Source organism: Phoca vitulina, unplaced genomic scaffold (genome assembly GCF_004348235.1).
Source record: "Phoca vitulina isolate PV1807 unplaced genomic scaffold, GSC_HSeal_1.0 scaffold3, whole genome shotgun sequence".
NCBI classification, from domain to species: domain Eukaryota; kingdom Metazoa; phylum Chordata; class Mammalia; order Carnivora; family Phocidae; genus Phoca; species Phoca vitulina.
Genome location: NW_022589706.1, coordinates 49515780 through 49531359, shown reverse-complemented (window position 1 = coordinate 49531359; position 15580 = coordinate 49515780). Strand labels below are relative to the sequence as shown.

The 15580-nt window shown below is 36.6% G+C and overlaps 1 protein-coding gene across 1 annotated transcript in view; it reads left to right on the top strand.

The window, feature by feature from the left end:
* LOC116629135 (transmembrane protease serine 11C-like) overlaps positions 1-664 on the top strand; it is a 61165-nt gene extending 60501 nt beyond the window's left edge. Inside the window, exon 10 of the mRNA XM_032399435.1 lies at positions 503-664. Coding sequence (XP_032255326.1) covers positions 503-664 — 162 coding nt within the window. The remainder of the gene's footprint in view (positions 1-502) is intronic.
* The last annotated feature ends 14916 nt before the right edge of the window (positions 665-15580 follow it).

The window sequence follows — 15580 nt, the reverse complement described above, 5'->3', positions numbered from 1 at the left end:
TTTGTGTACTGTTAGTACAGCCTCTATGGAAAACAGCATGGAGGTTCTTCAAAAAATTAAAAATAGATTACGATATGATCCAGCAATTCCATTTCTGGGCATATACACAAAAGAATTGAAAGCAGGGACACAAATAGATATTTGTACATTTAATCCATAGGAGCATTATTCACAATAGCCAAAAGATGAAGCAACCCAAGAGTACATTGATGGATAAGTGGATAAATAAAATGTTGTACATACATAAAATTGACTATCATTCATCCTTAAGAAGAAGGAAATGCTGACACATGCTTCAACATGGACGAAACTTAAAGGACACTGTGTTAAGTGAAATAAGCCAGCCACAAAAGAACAAATACTTGTATCACTCCATTCAATATTGAAATATCTAGGGTTTTTTCCCCTTTCTCTGCATCTCCCTGTCTTTATTACAGAAGAGAAAAATAAGCAGTATTCATCTTTAAAGTATAGTAATTGTATGTTTCCTTTTTCTATTTAGGGTGACTCCGGCGGACCTCTGGTTGGTGCAGATTATAAAGGCACTTGGTTCCTTGCTGGCATTGTAAGCTGGGGAGATGAATGTGCTCTCCCAAACAAGCCTGGTGTCTACACTCGAGTAACATACTATCGAGACTGGATCTTGTCCAAAACTGGTCTTTAGTGCAGAAGTTCTTTATAGATTAAAGGTTGAAAATTATACCCTTTTAAAATGTGTAATTCCCAAACCACATTTAATTTAGAATACCTTTCTTTATGCACATTTAATGTTGCAAATATAAAGATATACAATTTTAGAACTATGAAATTTTTGTATATTAGATTTTGAAAAAGGAATAGTGACAGCAATGAACCAGGATATATAATTTCCCCTATACTCCTCTCTAGACTGAAGGTAATTATATGAACAAATATGGATTACAGTTCACTAAGGTCTCTACTGATTTGTAGATCCAGGTCCCTTAGGAAATCATAGAATAGGTGTTAGCAATAAACTCCCTTCTGAGTGTATAAATAATCCCCTGGTGAATCACATGGCTGCCACAAGCTCCATATGTTGGTAGGTTGTAGCCTAGTGAATTGCTGTATAGTGCCTATAAAAATTTCCAAAGAAACGCTGTCTACCTGTCTTCTTTCCATGCCATGCCAATGCTAAGCTCTTCTCTATTTATGGCTTCCTCACTTTGATGACCCAAAACAGCATGTTAATCCCATGGGGTACATTGAATAGATCCCAATGCTTGTTGATCTGTTCCTAGTTCTCTTTCATATATAAGTGAGGCCAGAAGATGTTTCTCACATACACACATACAGTAGTAAAATTGTCCTCAGACACATGGGCTACATTTCACTACATAGGCTTGAACATGCTATGCAGATAACACTGTATTACGTATCTCCAATCTCTTAAAATTCCTCAACAATATCAATTATCAGCCAGAAATAAATAATATGGAAATTTTGCTTTCCCTTCACTTTCCTTTCGCCCATACAGAAACATTCTAGCTGAGGGCACAGAGGTCTATAAATGCACTGTTTAGGGCTCATGCCAACTCACCACCTAAACAGATCAGTTGGCTTTTATCATGAATATTACCACATGGTCGTACTTTCCCAGACTGCAGTCCAGTCCTTCTCTTTTTCATCACTGACATTCCTACAGCTACCACTAATAGCTTTCATTATGATATAAATTTTGTCCATGGACCCCAAAAAATAATGACGTTAATAAGAGTAGCTAACATTTATAGACCACTTACTATGTTCCAGGCACACTTGACATGCATTATTACACTGAGCCTTCACAATGACCTTGTGAGGATGGTTCCCTTGCAGACTTAATTTTTTTTTTTTGTTGGTCAGTCTATTTATTTATTTATTTATTTATTTTATTATGCTATGTTAATCACCATATATTACATCATTAGTTTTTGATGTAGTGTTCCATGATTCATTGTTTGCATATAACACCCAGTGCTCCATTCAATACGTGCCCTCTTTAATACCCATCACCAGGCTAACCCATCCCCCCACTCCCCTCCCCTCCAGAACCGTCAGTTTGTTTCTCAGAGTCCATAGTCTCTATGGTTCGTCCCCCCCTCTGATATCCCCCCCCTTCATTTTTCCCTTCCTGCTATCTTCTTCTTTTTTTTAACATATAATGTATTATTTGTTTCAGAGGTACAGGTCTGTGATTCAACAGTCTTACACAATTCACAGCACTCACCATAGCACATACCCTCCCCAATGTCTATGACCCAAACCACCCAGCAAACCCTCAGTTTGTTTCCTGAGATTAAGAATTCCTCATATCAGTGAGATCATATGGTACATGTCCTTCTCTGATTGACTTATTTCGCTCAGCATAATACCCTCCAGTTCCATCCACATCATTGCAAATGGCAAGATTTCATTCCTTTTGATGGCTGCATAATATTCTGTTGTGTATATATACCATGTCTTCTTTATCCATTCATCTGTCGATGGACATCTTGGCTCTTTCCATAGTTTGGCTATTGTGGACATTGCTGCTATAAACATTGGGGTGCATGTACCCCTTCGGATCACTACATTTGTATCTTTGGGGTAAATACCCAGTAGTGCAATTGCTGGGTCGTATGGTAGCTCTATTTTCAACTTTTTGAGGAACCTCCATACTGTTTTCCAGAGTGGCTATATCAGCTTGCATTCCCACCAACAGTGTAGGAGGGTTCCCCTTTCTCCACATCCCTGCCAACATCTGTCATTTCCTGACTTGTTAATTTTAGCCATTCTGACTGAGGCAAACTTAATTTTATAGATAAGGAAACTGAGATAGAGAGAAGTGAAGCCCAGAGTTTATAATTGGCTGAGCTGCAACTCAAAATCAAAGGACTGGATTCCAGAACCCACACTTTAAACAACTATGCTCTGTTATGTGATATGGTTATAACTAAGGATCTACCTAGCATAGTATTCTAAAATGTAATATTTGTCAAGACTGTATAGATGAATTAATACAATAACTTTATTATCTGATGGATTTTTAAAATATTTTGACATATATCAAGCTATACATTTATAAGAATTAGTATTCCTACTTTTTAATTTTTTAGAAATTAAATATTTACAAAAAACTACATGGATATTGGTCAGGATTCGTTGTTGGTCACAAGTGAGAGAAACCCAATTAACACTAGCTTAAGTGAAAAGAAAACATTTTCAATTCATTTACTAAAAATCTAGGGATCTACAGTGGCAGAGCTGAAGCTAGTTCTAGGGGCTCAAATAGTGTCTTGACCTCTAGCCCCATCTTAACTTTTCCCTCCTCTGTCTTCATTCATGGCCAGTGCTACCTACTGAGGTGGTAAAGATCTGCTCCCTGGCTCTACCATTAGGTTTTCTTTAGTGCAAAACTAACAGTTCCACAGATATACAGCCCTCCTGCCCTCTGGTTCCAGCAAAATAAATAAATAAATAAATAAATAAATAAATAAATAAATAAAAATTCTGAGGATGCCTATGATGGACCCAGCTTGGATCAGTGTATCCCTCTTGGTGGAGGAGGGTGGGGGGTGGGAAGATTTGATCAATAGCCCTCAGAGCAGGGAGGGGCATTTCAAGAAAAAAAAAATGCTAGCAGACAAAAAATAATGGTCATCTATTACCCAGTGCAAAATGTGCTATCCTTTAAATCAATACAGTATTATTCTAAATTACATTACCTCACAACAGATTCTATATTTTCATGTGTTTATTATCTTAACTACAGATTTTGCATAAAGCACTATCATGCTATGCATATTCTGGTATCTTAGAAAAAAAGCAAGATGATTTAAGTCACCAGTACTCTTTTTTACCTACCTTCTTTGTGTATAGAAAGTGCATAATATTCCTGTGGGGGGGAAAAGTACAAATACTTTTTATTTTGGAAAATAATTTGACATGAAAACAGGTATGTTAAGTAAACACATTTAAGAAATCCGCCACTTCCAAATAGGGTCGGTTTAAGTGAATTGACCTGCATAATGGTACACTCTATGATGACAGACTTCCTTTCCCTCCTCTCTACAAGAGAGACTGAACAATAGGGAAACCAGTTAGAATGGTGCCTGCCCACTGGGGCAACAATGTTGTTAACGCCTGGGTCTCTCCAGAGTCAGGCATTCCTGCTCTAAAACAGTATCTGGCAAGAGTTAATGATGAGACGTTGAGATAATAGTGAAAACTCATTACACTGAATATAAATAAATAAGTTATTACCGTTTATTAAATAGGTAAGTTAAGTATTATACAATAACACTACAAGTAAGTACTGTATGTTGAAGGCCACTTTTTCTGTCAATTCCTCCTTGCTGCTAAGTAGTAATATTTTAATTAATTTATAAGGTTCACTTCCCAGTTGGTTTCTTCTTTTGCCTGTTTAAACGCCATGCCTTTGTGCCTGCTACTATCTGTTTATGCCACTGGAAGATGCATGTAGCATTGTTCACACTCTTCCTGACATAATTTAACTTCCTTCAGAAAATCTTATAGGTTAAGTGCAAAAAAGCTGGCTTCCTCAATGATTTTCATCAAGGCTTTTCACCAAGTAAACAGTACAAAACAAAAGCAAAAACCTTTATAGATAGTTTATTCTTTATTCATTTTCAAGGATCCTCTTGTTAAAAAAGAGAGAGAGGGGGCGCCTGGGTGGCTCAGTTGGTTAAGCGACTGCCTTCGGCTCAGGTCATGATCCTGGAGTCCCTGGATCGAGTCCCGCATCGGGCTCCCTGCTCGGCGAGGAGCCTGCTTCTCCCTCTAACCCTCCCCCCTCTCATGTACTCTCTCTCTCTCTCATTCTCGCTATCTCAAATAAATAAATAAATCTTTAAAAAAAAAAAAGAGAGAGAGAACCATATGACATACATATTCAAGTACTAGAAAAAATAGTCTTGTCACATTTTCTTTTAACCCCTCACTATGTGGGGGTTTTAATATAAATTCACATTAATTCTTTTTCTAAGAGGAAATTCTTTTTTTTTTTAAGATTTTATTTATTTATTCATGAGAGAGAGAGAGAGAGAGAGGCAGACTCCCGGTGGAGCAGGGAGCCTGATGCAGGACTCGATCCCAGGGCCCTGGGATCATGACCTGAGCCGAAGGCAGATGCTTAACTGACTGAGCGACCCAGGCATCCCATAAGAGGAAAATTCTTATTCATATAGTTCACTATAATTCATACAGTTCAAATGACATTTCTTAAAATTTTTTCATATTAAAAAAATGTAAAATCTGTATTATAGACTCTCAGTCTATAATTTCAACACCTAGAACTCTGATACACAGAAATATTTGTTAAATAAATCAATGAAAGAATGAATGAATGAGTATATCTTGGAAACTAGCTCCTATGACTGGATTAAATAAGGCATATCCAACAAATGAAAATACAACATTTTAATGAATAGAAATCTGTGCATAATAAAAGAAAATAACAGAAAATGATTTTGAAGTTGACAGAGAACTTAAAAACCATGTCAGGAATTTTACAGGTAAGAGCTGAGACCCCAGAGGCCTAAGAGTCACACAAGAAAATGGGGATCACTTGATTCCCAATGTTGTGCTCTTTCTTCTCTATTATATTCATTATGAAAATGTAGATTAAATTCCATTACAAAGAATGCTATTGCCCTCAAATGCTGATTTCCTAGAATGTTTTTTGAATAGATTTTCTAGTGTAAGGGACATTATTGTTGCTCCACTCAGATCCCTCTAATAGACACAGACATTCCTCCATCCATTGTTGAGCTACTCTCTTCTGAGAAATGCCCTGTTTATGGGAGCTACCACCCAAATGGGCCTGAGAAGTGATACCTCTCCCCACCTAACAGGTGGGCCTCAGCCAATGGGTAACTGAGGCAGGAGTACAAAAACTCAGACCCCTACCCAAATGGTGGGCAAACCGTGGTGCCATTTACACTGCAGTGCTCCATGTGGGATTGGGCTAAGGCTGGAGTCCAGCCAAAGCCACATTTGCCTGGCTTCTTCCTCTGCCCTATCTTGCTTTCCTCACTCTCTTACAGGCTTCCCCTTGGAGCACTTCCTCAAACCATCTCCAGCTCTGATTCTAGGGAACTCAGCCTAATACATTGGTTGGTTTCATTTTCAGATTAATTAGTTAGGGAAAGCTGTATTTTTCCTAAAATACATGAATGTGTTTTTCTAATACAATAAATCCACTATAGTAAACCCAACTGTATCTTTATTGTTTCAGAATATCTTGCCTAAATCTCATCATTACAAGCATGATGTTTCCTTGTATTGTACTTATAAGGTTAGATGCAGGTGGTTTAAGCATCTAAATGTAACTATACTGATTTTTGGACATGGTCTGCGTTTAACTGAACCCCTGTTATCACTTTGCTTTCTTTTTTATTCATCTTATTTTCATGGAAGTATAATGCAAAAACATTTCCATAGTAACTAACCATATCCTGGTTTGTAGAATTCCAGTTAATCAAGTTTTGCTACTCAAAGACTTTTAAGAGATTTTTATTTGTTCCTATGGGTGCTTTGATGATCTACTTAAAAAATTCTATATAACAAATAATACTATATCACAGATATAGACCCCTATCTATGAAATTACTCTTTATAATAAAAGCCTTGAATATATATATCTGCATTATAGACCAGGGAAAATAAATTGGAGAAGGGTTATTTACAAGCTTCCTATTATTACTCTTACCTTCAAAAAATAATACTAGTAAGTTTCAAAATTATACATTCTAGCAAAATAATCACAAAAACATTCCAGATAAAAGACAGTAAAATCATCTATTGGAGTAAAAATCCTTTTCAAAGACCTTGTTAAGTAAGTACAGCATCTCTGGGTATCAATTCTCTTTCAACCTTAAGTCCTAATGATTAAAAACATAATATTGATTTTTATAAAAATCAATTTTTAAAAACTCTGTTTTATTAAAAATTATCATAAAAGAATTAATGTCATTGTCATTAACTCCAAAAGGAATAGGTTATGTCTTATGGAGCAGGAAAGATTGCTGAGTGGTTTTTGTGAAGTGGCAAAGCATAGGGTTAAGAGCCAACTTACCTGGATTCACACCCTGGTTCTACCACCTAATTTGCTGTGTGAAGTTAGGTAGCTTCCCTGACATTTCTATGCTTCAGTTTCCCCATTTATAGACTCAGAATAATAATAGTATTTACCTCAAAAGGTAGTTATAAGGATTAAATGACTAACTAGCTACAAAGCACTTAGAATAGTTCTTGGCACATAATAACTTCTATATTGGTATTTGTTAAGTAAAATCTTAATTTACAAGAGGCTAACATACTTGAAGAATGGGGATAACCATTTATTTCATATTACCTCCTCCTGTTAAAGAAATATAAGTTAGAAAAACAGGGGAAAATACTAAAATGAGAATTGTTTAAGTCAGTGTATTCTTATTCTGGTGGAATATTCTGTGTAGATTTGTGATACATTATTCCCATTATTTTATTAAGTAGGAATTAGGAAATAGTTCAATTTTATAAACAAAGAGAAATTTCCTATGCTCTCTCTAGAAGTAGCATAGGTAGTAAAATAAATTTTAAAAGCATTTCTTCACTATTTTCCCAGAAAAAAATACTACATATTTAAATATTTGTGACATTAGATACTAATTATTTCTAAGCTAACTTCAGTGGCACTCAAAACTGCCATGGGGTTCCTGGGTGGCTCAGTTGTTAAGCATCTGCCTTCGGCTGAGGTCATGATCCCAGAGTACTGGGATCGAGCCCCACATTGGGTTTCTTGCTCTGCGGGGAGCCTGCTTCTCCCTCTCCCACTCCCCCTGCTTGTGTTCCCTCTCTCGCTGTCTCTCTCTCTGTCAAATAAATAAATAAAATCTTTAAAAAAAAAATGTACTTCTGCCATGTTGTTATACCTCACTCTGATATAGAATGGAATTAAGTGTTGGAAATCTATTTAATTCTGCTACCAAAAATATTAAACCTTAACATACTAGATGGTATGGGGCACATAACAGAATTTAAAGCAAGCAATAGTGATGATTTTTTATAAATGCCTACTGAAAGGAGAATCAGGAAATTATAAAAGGAAATAAACCACTCTTAGAAACATCAGAGCCTTTATAGAAACACTTTTAAAAGAAGAAAAAGAAGGACTTTGAATGAATAGTGAGTATGTTATATAGGAATTAATATGAGAGCCCAGTCTTTTAATTAATTTTATGGAAGCCCAGTCTTACTGAAACTTAATTTGAATAAAAATGGATAATGCCAATAACCACATATACTTTCTAAATTATATTTTGAAATTTAATTTATGTTATTATACATTTGCATCACAAATTCTTAAAATTATTGGAGATGTAGCTTTCAAATGTCCAAAGCTCAAAAAGATGAGATTAAGATGTGTTGTATTTTAGGGCGCCTGGGTGGCTCAGTCGTTAAGCATCTGCCTTCGGCTCAGGTCATGACCCCAGGGTCCTGGGATCAAGCCCTGCATAGGGATCCCTGCTCAGCGGGAAGCCTGCTTCTCCCTCTCCCACTCCCCCTGCTTGTGTTCCCTCTCTCGCTGTGTCTCTCTCTGTCAAATAAATAAATAAAATCTTTAAAAAAAAAGATGTGTTGTATTTTAGAATTGAATTACTTTATGAAATAGAAATGCTAAGTGTGTCAACAGAAAACTATCAACAAAAGAATAAAATTAAAATTATACTATTTTCAGTATACAGCAGCCCACATGAAGTTTATATGCACAAAAATATCTCAACATAATATGATTATTAAATGTCTGGAAATATCAGGTATAATGAACTTTGTCTAGCCTTTCTTCAGTAACTACAAGTATAGTGCCTAAGACATAATGTTCAATAGATGTTGAATTAACTGAATTATTGAAATAAAAATGATCACCCTTGCTTTATTAGCTCATATTTAGTTACATATTATTAATTATAATTAAAACAAAAAAGATTAATATTTTCAGTATTTAGTGAATATATTAATTTTGACAAATAAACGTGATCATTATACTTCTGCTTTTTCATTCACTTCATAATATTGATATTTTTTTAATCTGATCTCTAATATCTTATGTAAATTTTCAGCTATAATATCCTATCATTTACCTCTGACACAGCTATACTGAAATGAAAACTATAATAATGTCTCATGGCATGATTCTCCAAGTAAGATACACTCTCAGAAAATGAAAGTGAATCTTCCCTTTTCAATGCTATGTATAACCACTCTACAGTATGGAGGTTCCTCAAAAAGTTGAAAATAGGGGCGCCTGGGTGGCTCAGTCGTTAAGCGTCTGCCTTCGGCTCAGGTCATGATCCCAGGGTCCTGGGATCGAGCCCCGCATCGGGCTCCCTGCTCGGCGGGGAGCCTGCTTCTCCTTCTCCCACTCCCCCTGCTTGTGTTCCCTCTCTCGCTGTGCCTCTCTCTGTCAAATAAATAAATAAAATCTTTAAAAAAATAAAAAATAATAAAAAAAAAAAAGTTGGAAATAGAGCTACCATATGATCCAGCAATTGCACTACTCAGTATTTACCCCAAAGATACAAATGTAGGGATCTGAAGGGGTACGTGCACCCCTATGTTTATAGGAGCAATGCCCACAATAGCCAAACTATGGAAAGAGCCAAGATGTCCATCGACAGATGAATGGATAAAGAAGATGTGGTATATATATACAACGAAATATTATGCAGCCATCAAAAGGAATAAGATCTTGCCATTTGCAACGATGTGGATGGAACTGGAGGGTGTTATGCTGAGCGAAATAAGTCAAACAGAGAAATACATGTATCATATGACCTCACTGATATGAGGAATTCTTAATCTCAGGAAACAAACTGAGGGTTCCTGGATGGGGGGGTGGGGTGGGAGGGATGGGGTGTCTGGGTGATAGACACTGGGGAGGGTATGTGCTATGGTGAGCGTTGTGAATTGTGCAAGACTGTTGAATCACAGATCTGTACCTCTGAAACAAATAATGCAATATATGTTAAGAAAAAAAAAAAAGAAGAAGATAGCAGGAAGGGAAGAATGAAGGGAGGGAAATCAGAGAGGGAGACGAACCATGAGAGACTATGGACTCTGAAAAACAAACTGAGGGTTCTAGAGGGGAGGGGGGTGGGAAGAGGGGTTAGCCTGGTGATGGGTATTAAAGAGGGCACGTTCTGCATGGAGCACTGGGTGTTATGCACAAACAATGAATCATGGAACACTATATCAAAAACTAATGATGTAATGTATGGTGATTAACATAACAATAAAAAATAAATAAATGCTATGTATAATTTAACATGGCTTAGAAAAAATTGAATAGCTTTTAGAATTTGTTCCTCATTTTCATGGCAATTTCATGGAAACACTTCTCATAATTAATAGTCCACTTTCCTTCCTCAAATCCTTCCAATTAAACTGGAATGAAAATTCTCCCCCTTTTACTCACCTCATAGTCATCACAGACACTATCATTCTTGGTTAAATGAAGTTAAGTCATGTTTTGAAAAACGGGAAAAAATATATATTCCTCTTCTCTGATAGTGTGCTGCCTCTATCTTTTCTTCCTGCTAGAAGCAAAATGTTCTACCAAATATTTTTTATTAATATACTTCTCTTTTATTTTTTTTATTATTATGTTATGTTAATCACCATACATTAGTTTTTGATGTAGCGTTCCATGATTCATTGTTTGCGTATAACACCCAGTGCTCCATGCAGAACATGCACTCTTCAATACCCATCACCAGTCTAACCCATTCCCCTCTAGAACCCTCAGTTTGTTTCTCAGAGTCCATAGTCTCTCATGGTTCATCTCCCCCTCTGATTCCCCCCCTTCATTCTTCCCCTCCTGCTATCTTCTTCTTTTTTTTTTTTTAAACATATAACATGCAGAAGAATATACTTCTCTTTTAAAAGATACCCAAAGGATACAAACGCTGTGATCCGAAGGGGCACCTGCACCCCAATGTTTATAGCAGCAATATCTACAATAGCCAAACTATGGAAAGAGCTCAGATGTCCATCAACAGATGAATGGAAAAGAAGATGTGGTATATATATACAACGGAATATAAGGCAGCCATCAAAAATGATGAAATCTCACCATTTACAACAACATGGATGGAACTAGAGGGTATCATGCTAAGTGAAATAAGTCTATCAGAAAAAGACAATTATCATATGGTTTCACTCATATGTGGAATATAAGAAACAAAACAGAGGATCATAGGGGAAGGGCAGGAAAAATAAGATGAAATCAGAAAGGAAGACAAACCATAAGAGACTCTTAACTATAGGAAACAAACTGAGGGTTGTTGGAGGGGAGGTTGGTGGGGGGATGGGGTAACTGGGTGATGGGCATTAAGGAGGGCACGTGATGTGATGAGCACTGGGTGTTATACACAAACAATGAATCATGGAACACTACATCAAAAACTAATGATGTAATGTATGGTGATTAACATAACATAATAAAATAATAAATAAATAAATAAATAGAAGACCTGCCTTCTTCTATTTTTTTAGTCTTACTGGTAAAGAGATGTTAAAAATCTATTTTTGGCTCCTCTGGGTCACTTCCAAACTGCCATCTCTGTTTCTCACCTCAGAATTTAGACTTGCAATCCAGAAAAGGCTGAGCAATTGGGTACAAGAAGAGGATGGAGAAGATAATATAAAGAAAAGCAAAGATACCATGCTTGAGGACCAACTCAGGTCATGAAACAGAGATTCGCTCTTCCCTGGAACTGCCTGGGTTCCTGTTGGCTTTCTAGGAATTATATATTATGAAAGAGGCCTCTATTATTTAAGAGAGTCTCTTTTTCTTGCAACAAAAAGGACATAATTAACATGGCATCAAACTTCATTCACCCTCTACTTCACCTATCCACTTTCATGGCCACACCCTGTACTTTCTTGTTAATCAGAACAAGTTCACATCTGGAATCTTAAATTCAAATTTCTATCTACATCCTCCTAGGTTTAAGACTCCCTTACTCCATTATAACTTGTTTTCATTCCATCAAGATTCTCTTTTCTTGACCCTCCCTCTTATTTCAGTCTACCCTACCTCCACCCCTTTCATAGATCCACTCCCTGCCCTGACTCCTAACTTCCCTAACTTCCTTCAACCCTAACTCCTTAGTGCCTTATTGCATAATCAGCTTCAAGGGATCTGTCCTCTTGTCTTTCTGCAACATCTGCCCTAGTCTCTTGACTGTTCTCCCTCTCTACTGGTTCCATCTCTAAATCTCTAAACATCCTCAAGACTTACGTATCTGTTCTTAAAATTCTTTTTTCTTTTGTCCACTTCCTCAAATTTCATGTGTTCTTCAATAGCCATTCTCACCACAATCACCAAAGCTACTCAAGGCAAATCATCAGTGACCTCCCAACTGTCTCATCCTACTAAGTCTCTTTGGGCTTTTTCCTGTCACTAAGATATTTGATGTATGGATCGCTCCCTCTCTCCTGAAATTCTCTCCTCCCATTACTTCTCTGACATTACCGTCTTCTGGTTTCCTCATTACTTTACAATGTGGGAAATGAATGTGAGGAAGGGTTTCTGTCCCTAAATGAGAGGCAAAAGGCAAAATATACTTCAGTATAATCAGATTTTATCATGAACAATTTTTCCTTTCTTCTTTTGGTTTCTGGGCCACATATAAAAGCTTTTCCAATTTGTAAAATCTACCCAAGAGTTACCTTGTTTTATTTGGTTTCAGGCATATGGCCCTGCTAAGATTAACTGACATGATGTGTATGCAAAGCCTTTTGAGTTCTTCAGGATAATGAACTGTTACAAGGAACCTCGTATAGCTAATATAGAAGGTACAAATTTTATGGTCACAAATCTCAGATGTAAAAAAATGTCTTTTTAAATATTCTATATAAACATAATTTCACTATCTCCCCTAAACCCTCAACAGCTGAGAACTCAACAAATAGTATTTCTTTCAATCTGTTGTGAAGTTCTGGGTGAAAACACTATGTTTTTTAATATTATAAACATTTTGTTTGTAATACAGTTTAACTTACTTGGAAGCTCTAGTGGGAATTTGTTTTTCTTTAACTTTCTGGTTTTACTTACTGATTTTTATGTACAGGCAATCCTTACTACTTGCAAATTCATCTATTTGTTAAAATCCATTTGTAACCCCAAATCAATATCCACAGTGCTTTTGTGATTATTCCCAGACACATGTTTACACAGAGTGGGGAGAAATTTGAGTGGCCCGATGTGCAATTCTCATTATAGCTTTCATACTATAAGTAAGCTTCCTTTCTATAGTATATTTAGTGCCATGTTTTTTCATAGTTTTGTGCATTTTGTTAGTGATTTCACTGTATAAAATGGCCCCAAACAGAGTGCTGAAATGCTGTCCAGTGTTCCTAAGTGCAAGAAGACTACGATGTACCTTACAGAGAAAATACATGTATTATTGTTAAAGATGTATTTATTTATTTATTTATTTGACAGAGAGAGAGAGAGAGACAGAGCTAGAGAGCACAAGTAGGGGGAGCGGCAGGCAGAAGAGAAGCAGGCTTCCCCCACCACCACCCCTCCCCGGGGCAAGGAACCTGATGTGGGGCTCGATCCCAGGACCCTGGAAATCAATAATCCAGTACATCCAGAAAAAGGAAGAGAACATTTGCTGATATGAACATGTGGCTGCTCTCGAGAGTCCTAAAGCGTAATCAGTGTGTGATGAAGCCATGGAAAAAGTGGAAAAGTGGAAAAATGTGTGGATTCATGAGATGAGGATTAATTTTTTAAAAATATGGTGGACAGCCTTGTTCTGACAGTGAAAGCCAAAAAAATAAAAAATAAAAATAAAAATAAAAAATATGGTAACTGACCTGCACAATTCAAAAGGCCATATGGTGTGAAAAATGTCCAACTTGCAGGTGTGGCAATTTCTGCATATCAGGAATCTTGGGAACAATATTTTAAATATCTGCTAAGTGTTACACAGGAAAAGGGTTATGTGAAAAAGCAGATTTTCAATAATGAGACTCCTTGTTTTACAAGGGTGTTGGCAAATGAACATATATATAATGCAAATGGTTGTGGCTCACAAAAACCTAACCCCATATTTTTGTTTGGAGGAAGTATTCGGTATTCACCAATTCAGTGTTCATGGCAACTTGATAGAAGTACCACAAATAATGAGTCAAGTCTGTATTTATGCTAGATTTGTGCTTAGAAACACATGTGATGTATTTCCAAAAGGTGTACGTCACATAATTTCTGACTCATCTATTCCTCTCACTAATTATTCTGAAGTAGTCCATTTCAGAACCAAAATACTACATTAGAAAATATTTCCAGACCCTTCAGAAAACCACTTAGGAGGCCAGAGTCCACGTCCTGCAGTATAATATTTCCTTCAAGTCTAGAAGTGGTGAGAGAAAGCCAGGAATTCTGGGCATGAAGTGACAGCCAAGAGGGAGCCCAGGTAAGCAAGTGCTCTACGTTCCACCAGATGCAGGAGGCAGCCGGCGCAGAGGGAGTCCGAGATGCACACGGACATATCCAATACCCTTATCTAATCTTCTGTAGTACCAAATAAGCTCCTTCAGGGCCCGGATGATGCCATGTGCACAATTTGTCACCTGCAAAGTCTAAGAGTATATGTAGCAGGTATTTAGTAACTATTTATTAAATAAATGAATGTAAGACAGAAAAAACAAATAAATGAATCAACAAGAATGGACCATCTAAGTCAAAAGAGTCACCTATACTCTTTAAAAAAAAAAAAAGATTTTATTTATTTGGGAGAGAGAGAGAGAGAAAAAGAGAGAGCATGAGCAGGGGGAGGGGCAGAGGGAGAGGGAGAAGCTTGCTCCTCGCTGAGCAGGGAGCCTGATGTGGGGCTCAATCCCGGGACGCTGAATTCATGACCTGAGCCGAAGGCAGATGCTTAACTGCCTGAGCCACCCAGATGCCCCAAGTCACCTATACTCCTAACATTATTCCTGCTTTAGCTACCACAAAAGCAAACTAGTTCACAAAAGACAAATCAAGCTAGTGATTTAATAAATTCCAGTGTAAGTCATATCAGTGTTAGTAAATAATATCATCAAACACCCACCATGAATGCTAAAGCAGTAACACAGAGAGTTTCTAAGTGGCCCCAATTTGAAATGATCAGATAACATATAAAGGAATTTAAGCAAATATTCATATTATATATAAACATATATAAATGTGGGTACAGCATTTATACAGTATTGTCTCCAATATCTAGCTACCTTATGCAATAATGTGCAATAATGGCAAGTATAATGTTTAAACAATTATAAATGCAAGGCAATAAAAAAAAGAGTTAATCATTTTTACTGCAGCCTAAGCATGGATAATCGGGCCATTTAGATCAATAGATAAATTTGAATGCAGACCAATTTGTATTAGATCAAATTAATTCTGTAAAGGTATTAATTAGATGTTTTGTGGAAGATGGTTTTAAATGAATATATTTGTCTAGTGCTTGAATGTACAGCAGTGTGTGATCGAAAGAGAAAAACAAATGTTTTTGAGAAATGAATTAATTTCTTAAAACAACAGATT